Here is a 22,643-nt window from a genome sequence, read left to right on the forward strand (position 1 = left end):
CGAAAGCTGCAACGTTTAAGTAATCAAGTCCTGCATTTTTTTGGAGAAACAATGTGTCAGCTAATTTATTTATTTTTCAGTTTAGAAGTAAGAAGTCTTTTTATTTTTATTTTTTTATGGTCAACTAATAAGATACTAGAATAATGAAGCACCGTTTGTTTTTCACCGAAAGGATATGGCAATGTGTAAAAGGGCCAGGTACTTATATTCTAGTTCTCTTTTGAGTTCCTAGATCTCAAGGTCAGCCTTGCCTCAAATAACTTACCAACGAGTTTGATGTCTGTGTTTTGCACTAACCAGTTTGCCCCATCCTCCGTAAATCCTGTGGTGCTCGTGTCGTACTCTTTGTTCCACATAATTTTCCTGAATGTATTAAGAAAATAATTTAATATCCAAGTTCTTTTGAGTTAATTATGAAGTTTTTAACTTACATAAGTACAATGGAAAAATCCAACCTACACTATGGGAAAATCCTTATCAGACGATGCTTTTCACACAACGAAATTTTTGTTGTTGTTGTGAGTTGATGAAAATGGCTTCAGATAAAACGTTTAAAGAACTTACGTTGTATAAGGCTGTTGAAATTCAGAAATTTTTAGCTAGAAGGTCATTGCACAACACTTACAAAAATTGTCTGTTGTGTGAATAAAAAAAAAAAAAAGAGCGGCAGATTTCCCTCCTAGCTTGCTCAAATTTGACTTCAAATTTATACTACATTGTACAACAGAATAGCTATATCTATTGTTTGAGTGTAACTTATAAAATGTCATACAACAGTTTTTGACTTTTGTGTTGTGAGATCAAGGAAGATAATTTGGGAAAGTTTGGATTTTGCCCCCAAATATCACTTATGCCCCCAAAGCCTACAAATTTTGATCGACATATGTGTGATGACTGTAAGCTCATACAACACAAATACGTAATTTGTGTTGTCTGAATGAGAAATGTTTGTCCCTAGCGCCAAAACTGATACTTTAATTGCACACAGGTGAGAATTTTCCCTCCTTGCTCCCTTAACTCAAATTTAATATGTACATTATCAGACAACGGAAACTTATTTTTGTGTTGTGTGATTCATGAATACAAAATTGAAAAAAAAACAAATGCCGGGCTTTGACAGCTTCATTAGGGCGACTTTGTCTCCCCACTTGGACAAAATAGCTTTCCTATCACTTACACATAATAACTCTGCCTTTTCATCCCTCTTCTTTTTCTATCTATCTCTTAGAGGCCGACACATTTCCCCTCTCATCTCCCTTCATCACCTGCAAACCAAAAAGGGAGAAGCTCAAACTTTTGGTTCTAAGCAACATCACCATCAAGGTAATTCCCTTTTCTCCTTCTCTAGATTTGGTCTTTTCGCCCTAATCTACCATCTTTGGATTTCCATATTTTCCAGATTTTGATTTTAGGGTTTTTTATATTTTTGTTTTTTCAGATCGGGAAGAGATACTCTTCATCCTCTCTTCAACTAAGCTACTACAGGAGAATTCTGGTGAGGAAAAGCTAGTTTCTCTTTTATGATTTCCGATCTCTTAATTCAATTTCTCTTTCAGCTTGGGTTAATAAAATTTTAGAAACTTAGGTATGTCCTAGTATTCATTTTGATTTCAAGTTTATGTGTGTGATTTAAAAACTTGGGTTTCATATTTGGGCAACAGAACTTCTGATTCGGGTTTTGGTTGGAGTTCCAAAAGATGTAGCGCAGGGGCGGATCCAAGCCTTTTTTGGTAGGGATTGAATTGTGGGATGAAAAAAAAACTATATATATGCTATTTTTTGTTACTGTAAATGTATTGTCTCTTGGTTAAGCCCACCCGATTACCCGAAGTCAAACTGCCTAGACCTCACTCCCTCAGTGCGACACTGCGACTACGATTTACAGCCATCTCGCTGAGACATCGAGGAATTCGTCTTCTAGTCTTCTAATATTCTTCTTCCAAAAAGCCTTCATCTTCTACTCTTCTTCTTCCAAAGAAATTTTAAGTATGTATTTCAATTTGTTCAATTCAATTGATTCAATTTGGGGAAAATTTTGGGTTTAAGATTGATTTCAATTTGTTGTGTTTCGGTGATTTCGGACTCGATCTCTTTGTTTTGGGTGTTTTTGTTCAACCATACTATGGTTGTTTTGGGTGATTTTGGTCTTTGACATATTTTAGACATTGATTCATCAGTAGTAGTTGGCTAATCATGTTTTGTTGCTATCTATCAATGGTGCCTATTTCGTCATTAAGTTTGTGATTGTTGCTATCTATCAATGGTGCCTATTTTCCTTTCTCTTCTAGTTATTAAATCCCCAATCAAACTCGTTAATGGCAAAGATTGCATATCCGTTCATGATTCATGTTACTAATGTTAGAATGAAAACAGATTGCATCTTAGGAAGTTAGGAGCCCGTGTGCAGCAATACAATATCTGTCTTGGTGATTTAAAGTATAAAGAATATTTTTCTGATTCCTAAGCTTAAAAACCTTTAATTGGTAGGAAGCTAGAGCATTATTAGGAAGATGTGAATATCGTAATGAGACATAGAAAGTTGCTTTACATGTATTTGAAGCAATAAATATTGTTGTATTGAGTCCGAAACATATTTTTGAATGTAGCTTACTTCTCTGCAAGCATATTTTTTTTCTACTATGCTTGATATGGGAGACTGATTTTATATACTGTCATTGCTAGTTACTTGTTATATATTAATTTGATAAATTAAAACAAGCTATGATCCTTTTTTTTTTGATAAATTACCAAGCTTTGAGTATTGTTAGGAGCAGCTATGAATGTGAATAAAAATAGGAGTAGATCGATCATATGTATAATGCTGTGTTGTTCTTTTGCTTTGTTAGTGGTATATCTGCAAGTTTTGTAGCCCTTTAGGTATAATTGACATGGAATTCTTAAAAAAGAATATGTAGATCAATCATATGTATAAAGCCCTGTTGTTTTTTTTTGTGATAATTACCGTTCTTTTTGGTGAACTTATGGCACCATGTCAAACATTAGAAATGCTTTGATCTTCTTTGGCCAATAGTTGCTACGTATTTTACAGAAAACTTTTCCTTCTAGGCTCACTAGTTTTCTGCATATGTACTTATGCAATTGTGTTTTCTAGGTGATTGATTCAGGAATAGACCAAGACAAAATTCCTGGCATTGACATAGTTTTAAATGACGGAGACAAATGGATGTTTGCAGGCCATGAGGTCCATGTTATGGGGATGTATGCCTGGTTATACCAAAGGTCATTTTCATTACTAGTCAACTAATCCATTGAACTCTCCTGCTAAACATCCCATTTCCTTATTCCATTATTATAAAATATGATTATTTTGTTGGTGTTTAACTAGCACTCTGACGGTAGCTCTCAAAGCAATGTACAAGTTTCTTTCATTAGTGTTTCCTCCTAGAATCATATTGATTGGACACCTAATCCATATGTGAAATCTACTTTTTATTCTCTTTTGGTTTAATCCTAGTGTTTCTTAATGTATTTGGATGTGCGTGCTTCTTGTGCATATTGATGATATTCTGTTACCACCTTTTCTTTTTTCCACTTCAGTTACTGTGAATAATTAAACTGTTGTAAGCATTATATCATTTAGCTTGGATATGATCAGGGAATCACGTTGTTGGCTCCTTTCTCTTAAAACTAATATTTGAAATTTTTTAGAAATGGAATTGTGGTATACAAAGATTACTAGTATTGTTGTAAATGTGCTGACCAATAATCAGAGCCCCTATAAAAGAAAATCAGAGTCCCCACATTGAAAACTGCAAATTAGCGTTATAGATGTATTTCCACAATAGTTACAGATGAACCATCATTCCTTGCTTTTTGATTTGTAATTTATCTATGTCTTAATTTGCTGCATGCAGGTCACATCAACTTTTACTTTCCTGGATCAGGGTCAATATTTATAGGAGACACTTTGTTCAGCCTATCATGTGGCAAGTTGTTTGAAGGAACACCCGACCAGGTAATTCTTGGCCTATGTTTTATGTCCTTACTACTTTTTAATCAGTCAAAACTGGTGCTATGTTTGAGTTCGAGGAGGGACCATCCTGTAAAATAGTGAGAGTCTCTGTCAGAAGTTTGTTTGAGGGGTTACTACCGGAAGATGAAATCGTTATCCTATAGAATTTTGCAGTAAATATTAAAGAACAATGTTGTTGTTGAAGGATATCAACATTGAGTGTGTCTCTTCAAACTAGGGTTTAGTTCTAGAGTTGTAATAGGAGAGAATGTCCTAGATTTCCTAATTATATTCAGATTCTATTTCCTTGTATGACAAGATTATGTACTTTGTAAATCCTTATATAAAAAGCTCCTATTATCAATAATATAACACACACAATTCTCCCATCTATTCTCTCTGCAATTCCATTTTCACTACAACAATTGTAGTTATGTGTTGCATTTGCCTTCTGTGATTAATGCTCGCCCTTGAGATAAAACATAAAAAGCAAAGCTTTGCAACTTAATGGTCGTTCAAAGTAGTTAATAGTGAAAGTGGTGTTTGAGCCCAAAAGTAATTTTGACAAGATCCTTTAGTGGATTTAGCATAGCAGGCCGATACCTGAAGCCCAAAAATAAGTCTACTTGGAATTGGGTTACAGCTTCGCCCATTCTGAAACCCATAAGGAAAACGAGCCCTTATTGGAGTCAGGTAGCGGAGATTGAATAGGAAACTTCAATCAATAATCCTTCTATGGCAAGGAACAGTCGAAACCCTAGGTATAAATACTAGGTTTCAAGGACAAATCAAGGACAACTCTCAAATCAATCAATCCCTTGGATTATCAAGCCTCCCCGGAGCAAACTTTCAACCTAGTTGAAACCCGGCGACCGTATTTCCAGTCCTAGTCTCTCCAAGAGCTGACTGTTAGTGCTACTGCCACCGATACTATCAGCGAAGCAAGGGTAACGCCCTCGCAACCCCCGCGAAGCTAAAGTCACGCTTTAGCAAAACCCTGTGCTTTCTCCAAACTTCCTAGTGATTGCTCTGCTTAGTCTACAACACTAAGTATCGATTCGGTGAATGCAAGAGACCACAACCAAAGCCCTTACCCGTAAGGCAAGAAATCCTTTTCCGGAAGGCAGAGAAAAAAACCTTGTGACTAGGTTGGTGCTTTCCTCGTCCACATCGTTTGAGAAGAAGTCAGGTCAAGGGACACCCCGACGACTGCACCCCACGGTGTTGGCATGCTCGCGCATTCAAAAGAGACAGTTTGTACCATACTGGATTTTTGTGTCAAACAGGTGGTCCTTTGGTTTTGAACACTTCGAAGCAATGATTATCTTGTTACATTTGTTCAACTTTATATATACTATATGTGTGTGTTTCAAAATTTGTTTATTAATCAGTTCATTGTCTGTTACAGATGCAGTCGTCCCTTACAAAGATCATGTCTTTACCAGCTGATACAGAAGTATACTTTGGTCATGAATATACATTGGTTAGTCATGTCACCTTTTCAGTTTTTTGTAAGCTATATAACGTTTTAAAGTTCAGAACAGGGAATTGACTTGAGGCAACCATTTGTGACAGAGTAGCTCTAAGTTTGCCTTATTTATTGAACCTAAGAACGAGGCACTTCAGTCCTAAGCAGCCCGTGTCACACATCTTCGCAGCAAAGGCGTGCCTGCGGTAAATACCCTGGCTTTTATTTTAATAGTATGGTCTTTTGAGGTTGCATTTAGTGATCTTTGACTTCGGATCTGGTTGGAAAGCCACTAATTGGATAGTGAGAATGTGATTACATCTCTTCAAAATTCTTATATCTGAAAGTTTTGTGACCCTTTAGGTCTCAATTTGCTGTTATGACTTATGGTTTTGGAAGGTTTCTATTATTCAATAGACTAGATTACATTCCAAGCCAAATCTAAATAGCAATGCCTAAGTACTTGCAGTGTAGCAAACTACTAATTAACTGTAGTTTTCAAAAACTTTCATAAGAGCAACATTTTTCTAGTATATATTTATGTATAAAAGGAAAGCAGAATCTTGTTTCACATCTCTGGGGATACTTTGACTTATTAATTAAGGTATGTTGTCAAGGCGTGACTATATTGTTATGTTTTGAAAGATCACCTGTCTTCCAAACTTGGGTTTGCAATACCAGATGTAAATATAAGTCTTTGTATTTTGTCTTTCTCTGCAGCTTCTTGCTTGTGTCATGTTGCTCATGGGTAGTGTGGCTTTTGATGTGGGAGTATTGTTTGCAGCTTCTTGAAACAAGTTGATGTGGTGGCAGAAGCAGAAGAAAAAAAGAGGAGCAGCAGGAGCAAGCATTAGTCGTGGCCGAAGTGGGCAAGCAATCATAAATAGTCCATTAATAAACAATGATCCATTTCTAGCACACTAATGTCTTTGTCCCGGATGCAATGTTAAACAATAAATTGTCATCGATTCATGATTTTGTGGAACAATGACTAATACGAATTGTATCTTGGTGGATCCAATGTACTTTGAAGTTTAAAATATGGGTTGGAGTACTATTAGTTCAATTGATTGTTTGCATCAAATTTTATTTCCATTTGATCACTACTGTTTATTGGGTAAAATGAATGTTTAAACGATCATACAACAGATTTCTCATTTACCAGACAATGATTTTTTCAAAAATTAAGTCTTCTAATTTACTGTCACACAACAGAAAGCACTAGAATCCTGTTGTCTGACAAGGCTTAACAAACAACGGATTTAAACAAATTCTGTTGTCTGAAAGCAGCGCCTCAATTGCTGCGCTTGGCATCTGCCGAGCCATCACACAACAGTTATAACACATACCCATTGTCTGTGTGTTTTTCAGACAACTGTGTTCCACTGTTGTCTGATTTTTCATCAGACAACGACTCTCTCCACAACGGTGGCACTCCAAATCACACCACAGTTTTGGCCCGTCGTCTGATAAGGTTTTTGGCATAGTGCTAGGTTCTAACCTCGAACCTGTTAAAGTAGCCAGGCACTGTGCTGCAATGTATAGTTGGAGCATTTCACATTCGCTGAAGAGGCTTATCTTGGACTTAGGAAGCCTTTAAGTTTCCCTTGACAAAGTCAAAAAAAAAGTACAATGGAAAAATGAATTCAAAAGAATATTATGTCCCTTTTTTTTATTTTTTATCTTTTGGTATTTTATACATACAAACACAGGTTGAAACATATTACCTATCAGTATTTAAGGTTCTGAAAAGCACACAATGCACTCCTTTAGGAATGTTCAAACCCTTCATGACTTCAGTTGATAATTAAACTTTGCAATTATCACAGAAAACCATTTAGTATTGTTCAGCTAATGTCAACTCAGATTGGTCAGATCAAAAGCAACCTCACACTAAGGCTATCAAGGAGCCTATTCATCATAAATCACATAGTGCATACATAGTTACATACCAGTTATGTTCTTGTCCCTGGGAACATCAATCACCAGCGCATGGCCTATATCAAAAATTCAAAGCAATAAATAAACAAACATCCAACCCACAAATTAGTTCAACAACTAATTGAGAATCAAGTTCTACTTAGTTACTTACCATTTAACACTTCGACATCTAGAGCATCGACATCAAAGCCAGCATGGTACTAATGGTCGAAGACGTGACCAGGTGCGTCAACATAAGCTTCTTATTTTATGTTGTTTAATATGTCTTTAATGAATTCTAGTTTCATAGTACACAATTCAATATTGAAATATCAAACCTAGAACGCGCCCCACGTGCGGGAGGAAAAAAGAAAGAAAACCCACAGTAGTGTTTTCTCTCCCAGCCGAACGCTGCCGACTATGTTGCCGCTGCGTTTCCGGCCCGGGAGAGGATGTTGTTTCTGAATAAGGGCGGGCTTTCCGAGCAGAGGCGAGATTCAGGGAAGGAGGATGGGTTGTTGTTTTCGGGTTGGGCAGATCGTTTTGTCCCTCTCGAATCAGGGGCGGCGGAGGTAGCGGTGCAGCGACGTGCTGGTTCTTTCAGGCGGTGGGATCTGGCGTTTCCGACTCGACGATCTGAGCTATGGCAGTGGAGATCGGAACTCGGAAGGGGCGATCCCTTTTAGGATTTGCCTCGGTCTTGGGTTTGGATCTAGTTAAGGTTTTTAGCAGGGGGCCGGGTCTGTCTGCAATTTGGCAAGGCAGAGCGGTGGCGTAGGGATGTGGTGAGGCGGTGAGGTACGGCGAGGTTGAGGAGTCGTGACGATGGAGTTCGCCGGTGGTAGGAATGGTTGTCGACTGCAGATACTCTCTGTTGGGAGAAAGGGTGGTTAGGCCGGGCCTTTGATTTTTGGCCGTGTTGGTGTTGTTTTGTTTCCAGTTTTTTAGGTTTTAGTTGTTTATTTTCAGTTGTGGTATTGGTTGGTCTTGTGTTAATAAGTCCCTACTTCTCTGAGCTAGGATTGGGTTCCTACTCCTTGGAGCTAGGATTAGGTCTAGGTGGTATGCCATGTATATGGTGTCATTCCCGTGGACGATTTTGGTTCTATTCTGATTTATCTTTGTTGTCGATTCGTTGACATGTGATCCTTTACACGTGGTCTGGTACTTTTGGACATGGTGTTGAAGAGGACGCTGTCGTTTTTGCGGTTGATTACGAGGTTTTACTGGAACTTTCTGGTCATATGTCTCAAGGTAGCCCTAGACGTGGGCGTTTGGCAGTTAGAGTTTGGGCCCTTTAGCCTGATGGTTTCTATAACTGCGGTTTGGGGTTGTGGTCATGTCCTCCCCAATGTATTGCTTTCTGGTTGAATGAATGAATGATTTTCGTTTCTCAAAAAAAAAAAATGTCTTTAATGAAAGATTTTAAAATTTTCAAGTCTTCACGAATCTTATTATCTCTTGAAAAAAAATAATAAATACACTAGTTTTTTTTATTTTATTTTTTAGAGTCTATGCTATTATAGAGAAGAGGGTTTATTGGCCAAAATAAGTTATTTTAACAGAAATGACCCTAGAAAATTAAAAAAAAAATTGAAAATTAATTAAATCACAAAGACAATTATGACATTTACAAAATATATTTTTATTAAAAGAATAAAAAATAAAAATCCACAACCCACTCTATTATTTCTGTGATTCTCTGCAATAACCATTCTCTTTTCTATTCTCTGAAGAAAAAAAAAAACTTGCATGTGTGGAGAAAGACTAGTATACTTTACTACACTAAGCAAATTACTAACCTTTATGTTAAAATTTTTAAAAAAAATTATAAACAATAGTTACAACAATAATAGATCATCGGTGAGCCATGACCTGTTGGTTAATTAGCCTAACTAACACCGTGGAGGTCATGTGTTCAAATCTCACTAACATCAGGATGGGGTGGGAAGAAAAAATAGTTCAAAATTGTAATTGGTTTTATTGATTCACAAACCATAAGGACTGAAGGTACATGCGCACCAAAGAGCGGACAATCTTTTACCAAAGTGATCAATAATTGGAATTGAAAAGAGTTAAAAACATAAGAAAAAATCATTATCGTTTGATGGGTTATTTTTTATCAAACATTATAAGGAATGAACATAGTTTTTACAAAGTTGTACCTGGTTATGTACCTTGGTGTCGTTTTTTTATTATTCTCACTATATACCTAATATTGTAACTTAGGAGTGGAGTCAACTATTCTGAGTGAGATGTTTAGTAAGTTATGTAAGGCTTCAAATTTATGAGTTTTGTAAACTTATGGAGCAACATTGTAGAATTCATCAATGAATGGAGTTGTGATGCCACTATGCAATTAAGAGAAAATGTACCTGTATACTAAATGAATTTATACAACACGTCAGGTTTATGGATTTGCCACTGCAATACATGGAAGGTAACTGGAAAACAGTCCTTGTGAAATCTGGGATGAACAACAAAGAGCTAGAATGCAAAGATCAAATAATTAGTTTAATCTCTCTACATCCATGGCCCTTGCCCAACAGATGAATCAAAAGTATTGATCATCTGGTCTTAGATTTTATTTAATTTTTATCTAATTTCTCAAAAAGTTGACACTTGCATACAAAGACATCGACATTCTCCTCCACTTGAGCTTCGAATACTTGAGGCTCTTAAATTACGGCTCCTAATTCCTCTGGTTTAATTAAAACGAACTGAAGAGTGCAATATAGACAAAATGTGAAGACCTTTTGTCTGATTGGAAGGAGGTTAAGATCGGTTGGAGTTTCAACGATGTTAGACTTTCGCTATCAAATTATGCATGTCTATTCAAATCAGGGTGGGTGATATGCCTCGACACCAGCACTAGGTTTGTATAATTAATGACTATAATCAAACTTGGGGAGAATCACCGTTATAAACATATTGGTTGATGATGAAGAATGTTGACATTTAGTGTGCCTTGTCAAACTAGGATTAGTTCTACAGTTGTAATAGAAGAGATTTCCTACTCTGAGTTAGAATAGGAATCCTTATACTCCAAGATTATGTACTTTGTAATTCTTATATATAGAGCTATTCCAATTCTCTCTATAATCTCTCTGCATTCCAATTTCCTTTAACACGTTATCAGTACGAGTCATAATCCTGAATCAGAAGCCAAAAATCATTCTTTCTTCTTCTCTAAGCTGTGAAACCCTGGAACCCTACTAGGATTACCTAGTGGGCCTCCATGCACCGCTACCTGTGCTTGCCTGCATACCTAGGCAAAACTGGATTAGCCTCGCGCGCGTGCGTCAGCCTCGCTAAGCAAGATCAAGTAACAAGAAAACACCAAGTAAGTTTTTATAAAAGTTCTTGCTTCTTTTAATTTGTGTTTTCTTGTACTCGGAGACTTCCAAAATTCCTTCTCCTACATCCCACCTTTGTTGTAACGTGGGTTCGATTCACAAAAATGGAACCGTGGGGAGTTCATGCTAAATTACAAACAAAGAGCGTTCGTAAATCACGGACTAAGAGCGTTCGTATGCTACGGACTAAGAGCGTTCGTGAGCATCAAAATTTGACCATACAAACGTCACTGTTTTCAATCCAAATCCAAATTTTGGAAATTATCAACAAAGATAGTGGTTATAACTCTTTCTCACTAGGCTCATCCAATTAATTGTGATGTCTAGGAAAGGTTTGAACTGAAAGAACGGTTATACAAGTGAGCATAGCTCCACCAAATTCTCGCCTTACCTTACCTAGTCACAGTCAAACTGGAGTTACCAAAATGATTGAGTAACTACTACTTGTCTAAGCTTGATTATCATGTTTATATTAACTTTTGATTTAGAAACTTTGATGTAATCATTGGCTTTCATTGAAATAAAGTGTCAATTTTGATTTGAACTTTATTCATTCAATTATGTTTCCCAGAGAGCTAAAATGCCTCATGGATAGTGCTACTACGTACACCATACTTCGAAATAGGCAGTTATTTCTTGAGATGACGCCTACTCGATCTTCAGTGACTACAATAGGAGGGTCATCTAAATTGATTCATGGTCGAGGACCAGCTCAATTCTTGTTGCCAAATGGCACAATCATTCATGTCACTCAAGCTCTCTACACTCTTAGGGCTGGAAGAACCCTTTTGAGCTTTAAAGATATAAGAGCCAATGGTTTTCATGTGAAAACACATTGTGAGAATGGACAAGAGTTCCTTTGCATTACCTCTAATGACTACGGACATAAACGAGTATTAGAGAAACTTATGTTTCGCTCTAGTGGGTTGTTTGCAACCACTATTTGAATCATTGAATCAAACCATGTCATGAGAGATGACTTATGGGTTTCTAACACATATAGGCTTTGGCATGACCGCTTGGGACACCCAGGTAGTGACATGATGATCCGTTATTAAAGACTTCACACAGACATCCATTCTTCAGAACGAAGAGAAGTAAGAATCAAAAATTGATTCGATGAGAAGCATGACACGCCCCTGAACCTCACTATGCCGCCACCATGCTAGACCGGCCACCAATGGCCGGTGCCGCCTACCCCCTGCGGCCATCACTTGGCTTTGATGCCAAGAACCCCAATTCACCTCCTCTTTTACTTCTAAAGTCAATTGTGACTTCATGGCTCAACCAAAATTCTCATTGGTTGCTTCTAAAACCCATCTTTTATTCTGTAAAGTTTACTTTTTAGGATCGAGACCATTCTATGCAAAGAACACTAAGGAAATAATTCTGTTCTTACATAGAACCCAAGGGGATTCTATGGATCGATTCAACCAACTTGAGGACTGCTTAGATGTTTTATGGTGTTGGTTGATGTGTAGACACGCTGGTCACATGTCGCGCTATCGTTCACTCGTAATGCTGCTTATGCTAAACTCCTAGCCGAGATCATATGGCTATAGATCATCTCATTCAGTCAATTCAACTTGATAATACTAAAGATTTTACATCAAAAATTTTCTATGACTATTGCATATCATTGGGGATTGATATTAGGCATCATATTCTTATGTACACACCCCAATGGTCTTGCAAAAAGGCCACCATTAAACCGGACATTGGTAATGCGCACCAATATTTCCGCTTGGGATTATGCAATATCGCATACAGCTATGCTAATTCGTCTACGACTCATAACCACTCAACTTTTATTTGCGTTACAGCTAATGATTGGGTGCAAGTTTAATATCTCATACTTATGCATATTTAAGTGCGCGGTTTATGTGCCAATTGTGCCGCCACAACGCATCAAAATGGATCATTGCAATGAATGCATGCATATATATATATATATATATATATATATATATTTGTGTTGGATATAAATCTCCAACTATAAGTCCGCTATGTAGAATCCTTGACAGGCGATCTCTTTACCGCTAGATTTGCGAATTGTCACTTTGATGAGACGGTCTTTGATTAGAACTTCAATGTTCAACAGGAACGACAGGAATTTTTGTGGTCTGTCCCCACTATGTCTCATCTTGATTCCCCTAAAAGTAACAAGATCACACATACTTACTGCAAATATGCCTGCTAGGATTGATGTCCCCATAAGAGGACATAGCGCCACCCAGAAGAGATGGGCACGGCACCACCACCATGGATAGTGGTATGATGACGCCACAAGGTGGCATAATGGCTTCATAGGCCATGGGTTCCGCTAGAGAGGGTAGGAGACCCATAGGTTCGATGTATTCTCACCCTAGGAAGAGGGCGAGTTTGGAACAACTTGATCCATTGATCATTGATACTCAAAATCCGTCTCATGAGAATATTTTGGATTGTGGTTATGTCCAAAAGACATCGTTGAGGGATGCCTCAATGTTAGAACCAATTCATGTGAATATAAAGATCTCTACAAACTACACTAGTGTACATGAGGACGTGAGATTATTGAGACTAATGACATCGAACCTTGCTCTGTTGAAGAATGCCAACGTAGAGAAAATTGGCCTAAATGGAAAGATGTGATCCAGGTTGAATTGGATTCACTAACGAAGAGGAAAGATTTCGTGCCTGAGAGGCCAACACCTCCTAACATAAAATCTGTTGACATTAATAGGTCTTCATTAGATAGCGTGATGAGAAAAAGAGATGGTAATATCGCCTTATGGCGCAAGGCTTCTCACAAAACTCTCTGAAATCAACTACGAGAAGACATTGTTAAGCCCCGAATTTAGAATAAAGAAATTCAAATCCGAAAAGCGATAACTTAACAAGCACAAGAAAAACACATAGAAATTTTTTCATTTAAATTAAGCAACTAACAAACTGAGCTCACAATGTCAATACCGATTCATTCTTTAGAGTCACATATTACATTACAGATAGTTTATAAATTAAACTGAATGACAATTCAATAAGTAAACACACCCACCACAACTCACTACACAACGGAAGACTTAAAACTAAGAGTACCATTCGACGTCCAGGCTACCAAACGTACACCTCAGCTTCGACGACGATTAATCAATATTCTAACCTGCACAATAAACCCCACACCATGGAATAGTGCGCCGGGTTGAAACAACAAACCCGGTAAGCTTTTGCAAGCTCGTGTGAGTAAACTCAATTAAAATGACTCACGTTACGCGTGCTTATAATTTCTCAACTCTTGAGATAAATTAAAGCAACAACATTTAACTCCACAAAACACAACCAAACATACAAAACCATCATTCATTTGTCTCAACAAAAGTAGTTGTCACCTCAGTGACGTTTCAAATTTTTTTTAGTCTCGACAACACAACCACGAAATCACACTTCTTTCCTCACAACATAAAGCATTTATCACCACAATGACGTGATAAAACATTTCTTGACTCACTACGAGTCTCAACCACAACTGCACTCACATCATTAAAGTAAATAAAACCAGTAATCCCTGCTTAGAAAATTAGTTCAGGAGATCACTAAGAGCACACAATCCAAAATCATAGTAATCCCTGCATATAGTTTAGTTCAGGAGATTACATTAAAACCAATCAATTCAGAAAACGGTAATCCCTACGTATAATTTAGTTCAAGAGATTACGAAAGACAATAGCAATTTAATAATAGAAATAAACTAGAAACAATACACCATCAACCATTGATACACTAATCACTCAACAGCCACAACCCACATCGTTTACACACAATCATCACGCAAATCATCTCACATATCACCACACTGATATCACAAACGATTGTTTCCTCAACTCTAACAACCTCAAAACAATAATGAAGTCATTTTCCAATTATTGTTTTCTCAACTCAAAACCATCATCAAAATCGTACACATTTCAATCAACGCTCAAACCGACAAAAATCTCTTTTCTTTCAAATTCCATTTATTTTGCTCAACATCAAATCGCACAACAAAAGTGAACAACACACCCAATTCCACCAAGATATATATTTTTCACGTAAATATATATATATATATATATATATATATATATGCGCGTAGTCATCCACTCAGGGATGCCACTAATACCAACTATAGTTTTACAAATTATACTTCTTGAAAATCATTTTATATCAAAACATTGTTTTAACTTACCCATGAACCGTTGTCAATCAAGTTCATATATTTTAAAACAAATAATTTGTTTCGAAAACGATTTCACAATTTAATGATTAAACCGAACAATAATGTAACTCGGTTCGTAAATGAACTACGTAGATTTACTCACCTCTAATCCAGCTGCGTCTTCGTAACAGCTCAAAAATAACGATTCACAAATCGTTCGCCAATCAAATCCGTCAATCACCTAAACAAATACGACCTTAACTTAGCAACCGATTCAATAAACACACTTAAATGACGATCCAATGGTTGGATCCACATCCGTGACCACACAAGGTCATCGGAACAGTTCTACGATCAACATATCAGAATTACAAGTCGATCGGATGGTTTGATCCACACAGATCGGAACCGAAACAATCGAAAACCAGAAAATTCACAACTTGCTCATTCGATTTCCAAAAATTACAAACTATATATCGAAATGATCGTATCAATGTGTAGAATAAAAAGAGGAACTGAAATTGTTCTTGGGGTGGCCGGAAGTGGCCGGAAATCACCACCACAGTGGCGGCGGCGCCACCCACCCAAAGTCAAAATTAGACAAAAGTTCCTCATCTCAACTCTAATTACAACTTTCATAACTACACTAAAGTCAAATTATAAGCCAAATTGTCGAATTTTACCTCGATAGCTTTGAAACCCGAAGAACCCTAGTTTCCCAATCTTCAAAATTCGATCACCACGAGTTGAATCGTTGCAAGCCACCTTGGGATAAAGCTTCTACATCGTTTGGGCTCCAAAAGCCCCCAATAATCTCCGGCTATGGTGGCCGGAAACGTGAACTCCGACCAAGGCGATTTGCAGCCTCGCCGCCAAACTTCCCGGCCTTGCTGCGTCGTACACGGGCCGACCCACATCGTGAAACTTCACAGGGTTGTAGATAGGAGTGAGGTGAAGAAATAGGGATAAGAATCTCGGCCTATTGTGGCCGGATGACAGAGAATGAAGCCGGCAAAGTCGGCTGGGCGGAAACGAGGTCGGGCTGAAGAGAGAGAAAAAGTTTCCCGATTTGGAAACTTCTGATTTTTCTAATTTTTTTTCCTATTTAACCAAAATGGAAACTTTTTCCAAAGGTCATAACTTCTTCATACGAACTCCGATTTTCGCGTTCCACATGTCCACAAACTCGTATCAACGCACTCTACAATTTTCGTGAAGAAAATTTTCACAGAATCCTAACGTATAAAATGTCAACCTTCGCACCCCTCCTAAAACCATACTTTTCAAATAATTAATCGTCCGAAACACTTCCGCTCCATTCACGATCCTCGAAATCATACCAATGAACACTTTAATAATTCCTGAAGCATTTAGGAATTAATAACAAATTTTCGGGGTATTACAGACATAGTCTCTCATAATGGATGTCATTGCACTCCATTACCTTGTCCGTTTGGTAGTTTCTGAATAACTGAACATACAGCTTACGAATGTGGTCACAACATACCTTTATGGGGATCTAGATACAGAATATAATAAAGGTTCTTCTGAACTTCATTTACCCAAGTCAAGTGGCTCTAGACCACGGAGCGCGTTTGCAATGAACTTGAAATGCTCACAAAAGTGACTACTTGATTGGGAAGGGATATGATGAACTATGCCCGCGCGTTTCCATGACAAGTACCGGATTTGCAATTATCACGGTTTATGTTGATAAACATAATTGGAACCCTTGAGAGATAAGGGAAACCTTTGAACACCTGAAATCTGAGTTTGAGATGAAGGATCTTGGGAGAACACAGTTTTGTATAGATTTAGAACTTGTATACCGTGTTAATGAATGCTTTGGCATTTTGATAAAGTCAAGATGCACTCCCATGACCATCCGTAGTCTTGACCCTAAGAGGGATACGTAGTCTTGACCCTAAGAGGGATACATTTCATCCTAGGGATGATGACGAAGACGTGTTAATTGGTAGAAGTGGCTTACCTAAGTGCAATAAGTGCATTATTGTACTTAACAAAATGCAAGACTGGACACCTCATTTGTTATGAACTTGTTGGCTAGATGTAGTCATGCGCCAACGCGATGCCATTGAATTCGTGTAAAGACAATCTTTCGATACTTAAAGGGTATAATAGATATGGGCTTGTTTTATCCCTACAGAGAGAAGAGGAATGACAAAATTATGGGATCGAACCCCATACGGCAAAGCGCCGCCATCTACACCGCCATGGCCGGCCATGTCGCCATCGCCAGCACTGCTGCAGCCACCAAGGGTGGCCAACCTCACCACCTACCTTACATCAAAATGATGGTGATGTTTTGATAGGTTTTGCTGATGCAGGACTCTGACCCTCACAAAAGTCGCTCCCAAACGGATTATGTCTTTACCATGGAAAGTACCACGATATCTTGGAGGTCTACAAAACAGACTCTTGTTGCTATTTCCTCGAATCATGCAGAGATTATTGCTCTACATGAAGCTATGTGTGAATGCATATGGCTAAGGTCTGTAATTAGACATATTCGAGGAACTTGTGGTTTGAAGTCTACCACAGATGACCTACATGCATTTATGAGGATAATGCAGCTTGTATTGAGCAAATGAAGTTAGGTTTCATCAAGGGCGACAACACCAGGTATATATCGCCTAAGTTCTTTTATAATCAGTGACAACAATCACTTCTAAAGATTGAAGTGAATTAAATCCGATCAAATGATAATGTAGCGGACTTATTCACTAAGTCATTACCTAAATCCACTTTCGAGAAATATGTGAAGAGCATCGGATTGAGAAAGTGATATGTATTCTCCATAATTACTCTGTAGGAAAAGGAAGATAATGATGAAACAGTTGCTTATTAATTACACAGCTAAGAAAGGAGTTGTTCGAAGTTGAAGTTATTAATAAAGGTACGTTTTTGTCCAAAAATATAAATTATGGTACGTTATATTAGATTACTGCTAATGAATGAGATTATTTGTCATAATTCCTTGAGGTTGTATCGGCTAGTGATGACGTTTTTTTTACCTTCCTTCATATTCCTGATGCATGTAAATTGCATAAATAGTTATTGTTGTTAGTGATAACACATATTGAGAAGAAAATTTTACTTTCAAAAGAAAAGGAGAATTGAAGATCCAGAAGAATACAACACTCAATTAGCTAGCCATGGCTATGAGGTTATCTGGTTTCATGCTCATGCTCTTCCTGATCTGTTCGACTGCAACTTCGTACGAGTGTAAGTCTCTCATACTCCTCTGCAATTTATTTAAGCATGAATCATTTTCAAATGTGCAGTGATAGAGATGTAATTAAAGTTTGATGAATATTGCAGATGTTGACCCAAGAACGCACATATGTTATAGGGGACACAAAGATGGTCCAAAAACTTTATGTATGAAACAATGGGTCACTGGATTTGCATTCTGTATAGAAGAGTGCAAGAAAATGGGTTACCCTGCCCCTCGAGGTGCATGCAGTTTGGGATTTTTCGGTTTAGGGGACAGATGTTTATGCATGAAATCTGTACCTTGTGAAGACCTTTAAAGTTGGAAGAAATTGTAAAAATTAACTCAAGTAGAGAGGAACATAATGTATGTTATTTCCTACAGATCCTCCGTTTTTAAAACTCTGTTATTAGTTATAGTTGAGTTCATTTTGGACATTTATGCAAGATTAGAAAAAGTTTCATTTGATGAGAATGCATCTTGCTGTGATCCATCAAAACCATCAACCTTAAAGCAAGCAATGAACGTAAAAGTATATTCCTGTTGGAATACCATTAATCTGTAAACACTCAACAAGAATTATCTCATGATGTCAATTAGTCATCTTAGCAAACTCATTAAAACATCTTCATTGTAATATTCAAGTAACAATAACAATGAAGCTCGGATCCTTACTCTGACATCCGTAATAGCATAATGTTGATAGTCATGGTACCAGTGAAGACCTAGGGTTTGTTAAGAAGAACAACGAAATGGAGAAGAAGGAAGTTTGAGAGAAAAGTGTATACTCGTATATTGATTCTTAATACTTCATTACCTAGAATGAGAGAGCAGTTTGCTATTTATACACCACGTAAAATAGCCTACACACACCTAACTAATTAACCTAATCAGCTAATTAGTAACTAATTAACTAATTAGCTGACGAAAGAGACTTAATGACTGGAACCAGCTGGTATGAAGCACGTGTCCAAATAGTTCTTGAAACTTCCAGAGATTTTGGTAGTCAACTAACACCCCTCCTCAAGCTCAGCTAGGGTAACTAGTCTGAGATTGACAGAATGTGTCCGAAAGATAGGTGAAGGTAACCCTTTTGTCAAAATATCAGCAGTCTGTTCTGTGGTGGAAACATATTCCAAGCAAAGATCATTGTGATGCACACGTTCTCGAACAAAGTGAAAATCATTATCTAAATGCTTGATCTTGGAATGAAAGACTGAATTAGATGCTAAGGCCAGAGCTGACAAGTTTTCACACTTAAGTAGAGGAGCATGAGAAATCTTAATCTTCAAATCACATAACAAGTGCCTGATCCAGCTAACCTCGGCAGCAGTGTTGGCTAGACTTCTGTATTCAGCCTCAGTGGAGCTTCGTGACACAGTACTTTGCTTCTTAGATTTCCATGATACCGGACACAAACCAATGTATACAACAAATCCAGTGGTAGAACGCTTCTGTATAACCTCGCCAGCCCAATTAGCATCACAGAAAGCTTTGACATCCACAGTATTTCTCAAGGCACCAGTAGAACTATCGAAGAGACCTTTATGCAATGATCCCTGTAAGTACCTTAAGATTCTTTTAACTGCAGCATAATGCACATCAGTAGGGCTTGTCATGAATTGACAAACAGTGTTGACAGCATAAGCTATATCAGGGCGAGTGAAGGTTAGGTATTGTAAAGCACCTACAATACTTCTGTAAGCAGTGGGATCCTTAAGTGGAGTACCTTGATCCTTTGTCATTTGATAATGAGGAAGACAAGGAGAGCTACACGATTTGATAGTATTCATTCCTGTCTTTGCAAGCAGATCCTTAGCATACTTGGTTTGACTGAGAAATATGCCATGTTGCACTTTGTTTACTTCCAATGCGAGAAAGTATGTTAATGCACCTAAATCCTTCATGTCAAAGACCATACTTAGTTCAGAGATAACCTCATGAATACCTCTAGAGTCTGAGCCTGTAATCACTATGTCATCTACATACAGTAGTAATGCAATCATTCCTTTTGTAGTGTGTCTAACAAAGAGGCTTGGATCAAAGTGAGAAAATGTAAATCCAAGACTTGGTAAGAAACTTGTAAACTTCTCATTCCAGGCTCGTGGAGCTTGCTTTAGACCATAGAGAGATTTTCTTAGTAAGAACACATACTCAGGATGTTTAGGATCAACAAAACCTTGAGGCTGGGCCATATAAACTTCTTCCTTCAAGTCTCCATGTAGAAATGCATTTTTAACATCTAATTGTCTTAACTCCCAGTTGTTCATAGCTGCAAGTGCCAATATAACTCTTACTGTGCTATGCCTTACAACAAGACTAAAATTCTCATCATAATCAAGACCTTTAGCTTGACTGAATCCTTGAGCTACTAACCTGGCTTTGTATCTTGAAATAGAGCCATCTGGATTTTTCTTAACCTTGTATATCCACTTGCTTCCCACAATGTTTCTATTCTTGGGACATGGAACAAGAGACCAAGTACCATGCTTCCTTAGGGCATCAATCTCCTCCAACATAGCTTGATCCCATTCAGACCTACCATTAGCTGCCCTGAAAGACTTAGGTTCAACAACATCACTAATATCTGATATAGCAGTGAAGCCACTAAAAAAAGGATACTCATCATAGAGCTTTTGTTGTGTAATGGCAGAGAAATAATAATAATCTTCAAAAGTTTTCTGTTTGACTATCCCATTTTTGGCTCTAGTCATCATACTGTGATCATTGTAATTCTGGTTCACAATGAACTCCAATTCCTGGGGTAGATTTTCACCATTAATATTTCCACCAAATTGTAAAGCAGTAACCTCACTTGTATTCAGACCATCAACTGGAGTAGCTACAAGTTGAACAACATTATTCACATCATTCTCCTGATCAAGATGATCAGCACTTCTTATTTCAGGAACACCAACAACAATATCATCACTTTGACTGACCCTAGAAACATTCTGCTCACAGGTTCTCACTTCATCAGTACTATCAGTAGTTTGATTAGCACTTGCCTCTACTTCTATCAACACATCATTAGTAGCTTTTACTCCAATGCTTATATCACCACTGCTTACACTATTACTACCATCACCATTGTCCCCCTCCAACTCAGTGGGGACCTCACTGAGTGGAACTGTAGAATGAAGGACAGGCATGTCCCTGGGAAGAGTAGTGGGAGGTGTAGATGAGGGAAAGAATGTGACAGGATCAACAGGAGAAGACACACATGAAGAAGGAGATAGAAAGGGAAAACACTCATCATGAATGACATGTCTAGATAACCACAGTTGTTATGAGAGATGCTATAACAGAAGACTCCCTTGTAGCCAAAGGCATATCCTAAGAACACACATTGTGTAGTCCTGGGATCTAATTTGTCATGAGTATAAGGGCGAAGATATGGATAACAAGAAGAACCAAACACCTTAAGTTGAGAGACATCTGGAACCTTGTGAAACAGTAGCTCATAGGGAGAATGCATATTGAGTGACTTGCTTGGCATCCTATTGATAAGATAGCAGGAATGAGCTACACTGTGAAACCAAAAATGTTTTGGGAGACCAGCAGTAGACAAAAGGGAAATGGTTGTTTCTACAATGTGCCTATTCTTCCTCTTAGCAATTCCATTTTGCTGAGGAGTATAAGGGCAAGTAATGTGATGCAGGATTCCTTTAGAAGCTAAGAAATTATGGAAAGCTTTGCTATTAAACTCACCCCCTCAATCTGTTTGAAGAATTTTAATTGTGGAATCAAACTGTGTATGAACATAAGCACAAAATTTCACAAATTGAGCAAGAACATCTGATTTATTAACAAGTGGATAAATCCACACAAACTTTGTACAATCATCAATGAAGGTAATATAGTACTTATATCCTTCAAGAGAAAGGCAGGGAGCAGGTCCCCACACATCTGAGTGTATTTTATGAAAAGGATGTGGACTTTTGGTTACTGAAATGGGAAAAGGTAGTCTATGCATCTTGCCTTCCAAGCAGTGTGTACAAACAGTACTAGAAGCTGAACTAGGTGACTTTATTTGAGAACAAGATAACATTTTGGACAATATGGGTTGAGTGGGATGACCTAAACGCTGATGCCACACAGGATATGATATGGAAAAGCCAAGTAAGGCAGTATGAGACAACTCAGGTATGGAAGTAATAGATGGTGTCTTGAAGAGGAACAGACCCTCCTCACTACTCTTTCCTTGATAGAGAACAGTTTTGGATGCCTTGTCCTGCACAGCAATATCATTCTCATCAAGTGTTATAAAGCAATGATTATCTCGACAAAGTTTTGTAAAAGATAGCAGATTCATAGCAAGATTAGGAACATGCAACACTTTGTGAAGTCTCAAGATATGATCAGCAGGCTTGATATAACCAGAACCAGTATGTGCTATATTCAAACCTGTACCATTACCAATGGTAATTTTGTTGTCAGAAGTGTATGGTTGAGCAATTGTAAGATTTCGAAGATCAGAGGTCATATGGTGTGTAGCTCCAGAATCTCCTACC

At 37.7% G+C, this 22,643-nt stretch overlaps 1 protein-coding gene across 1 annotated transcript; it reads left to right on the forward strand.

Moving 5' to 3' along the window:
- Positions 1–1,090: 1,090 nt before the first annotated feature.
- Positions 1,091–6,507, forward strand: LOC112174694 (hydroxyacylglutathione hydrolase 1, mitochondrial-like). The gene is made up of 6 exons (XM_040509610.1): positions 1,091–1,323; positions 1,439–1,495; positions 3,876–3,976; positions 5,382–5,456; positions 5,549–5,647; positions 6,226–6,507. Exons 1-5 carry the CDS (start codon positions 1,104–1,106, stop codon positions 5,603–5,605), a joined length of 510 nt encoding a protein of 169 aa, XP_040365544.1. The 5' UTR covers positions 1,091–1,103; the 3' UTR covers positions 5,606–5,647; positions 6,226–6,507.
- Positions 6,508–22,643: the final 16,136 nt, after the last annotated feature.

This window comes from Rosa chinensis, chromosome 6 (genome assembly GCF_002994745.2).
Source record: "Rosa chinensis cultivar Old Blush chromosome 6, RchiOBHm-V2, whole genome shotgun sequence".
NCBI classification, from domain to species: domain Eukaryota; kingdom Viridiplantae; phylum Streptophyta; class Magnoliopsida; order Rosales; family Rosaceae; genus Rosa; species Rosa chinensis.

Coding starts and splice junctions, on each gene's coding strand:
- LOC112174694 (XM_040509610.1), top strand. CDS start 1,104: ATGCCGGGCTTTGACAGCTTCATTAGGGCGACTTTGTCTCCCCACTTG. Junction 1,324..1,438: donor TAAGCAACATCACCATCAAG/GTAATTCCCTTT, acceptor TTGTTTTTTCAG/ATCGGGAAGAGATACTCTTC. Junction 1,496..3,875: donor GCTACTACAGGAGAATTCTG/GTGAGGAAAAGC, acceptor TGCTGCATGCAG/GTCACATCAACTTTTACTTT.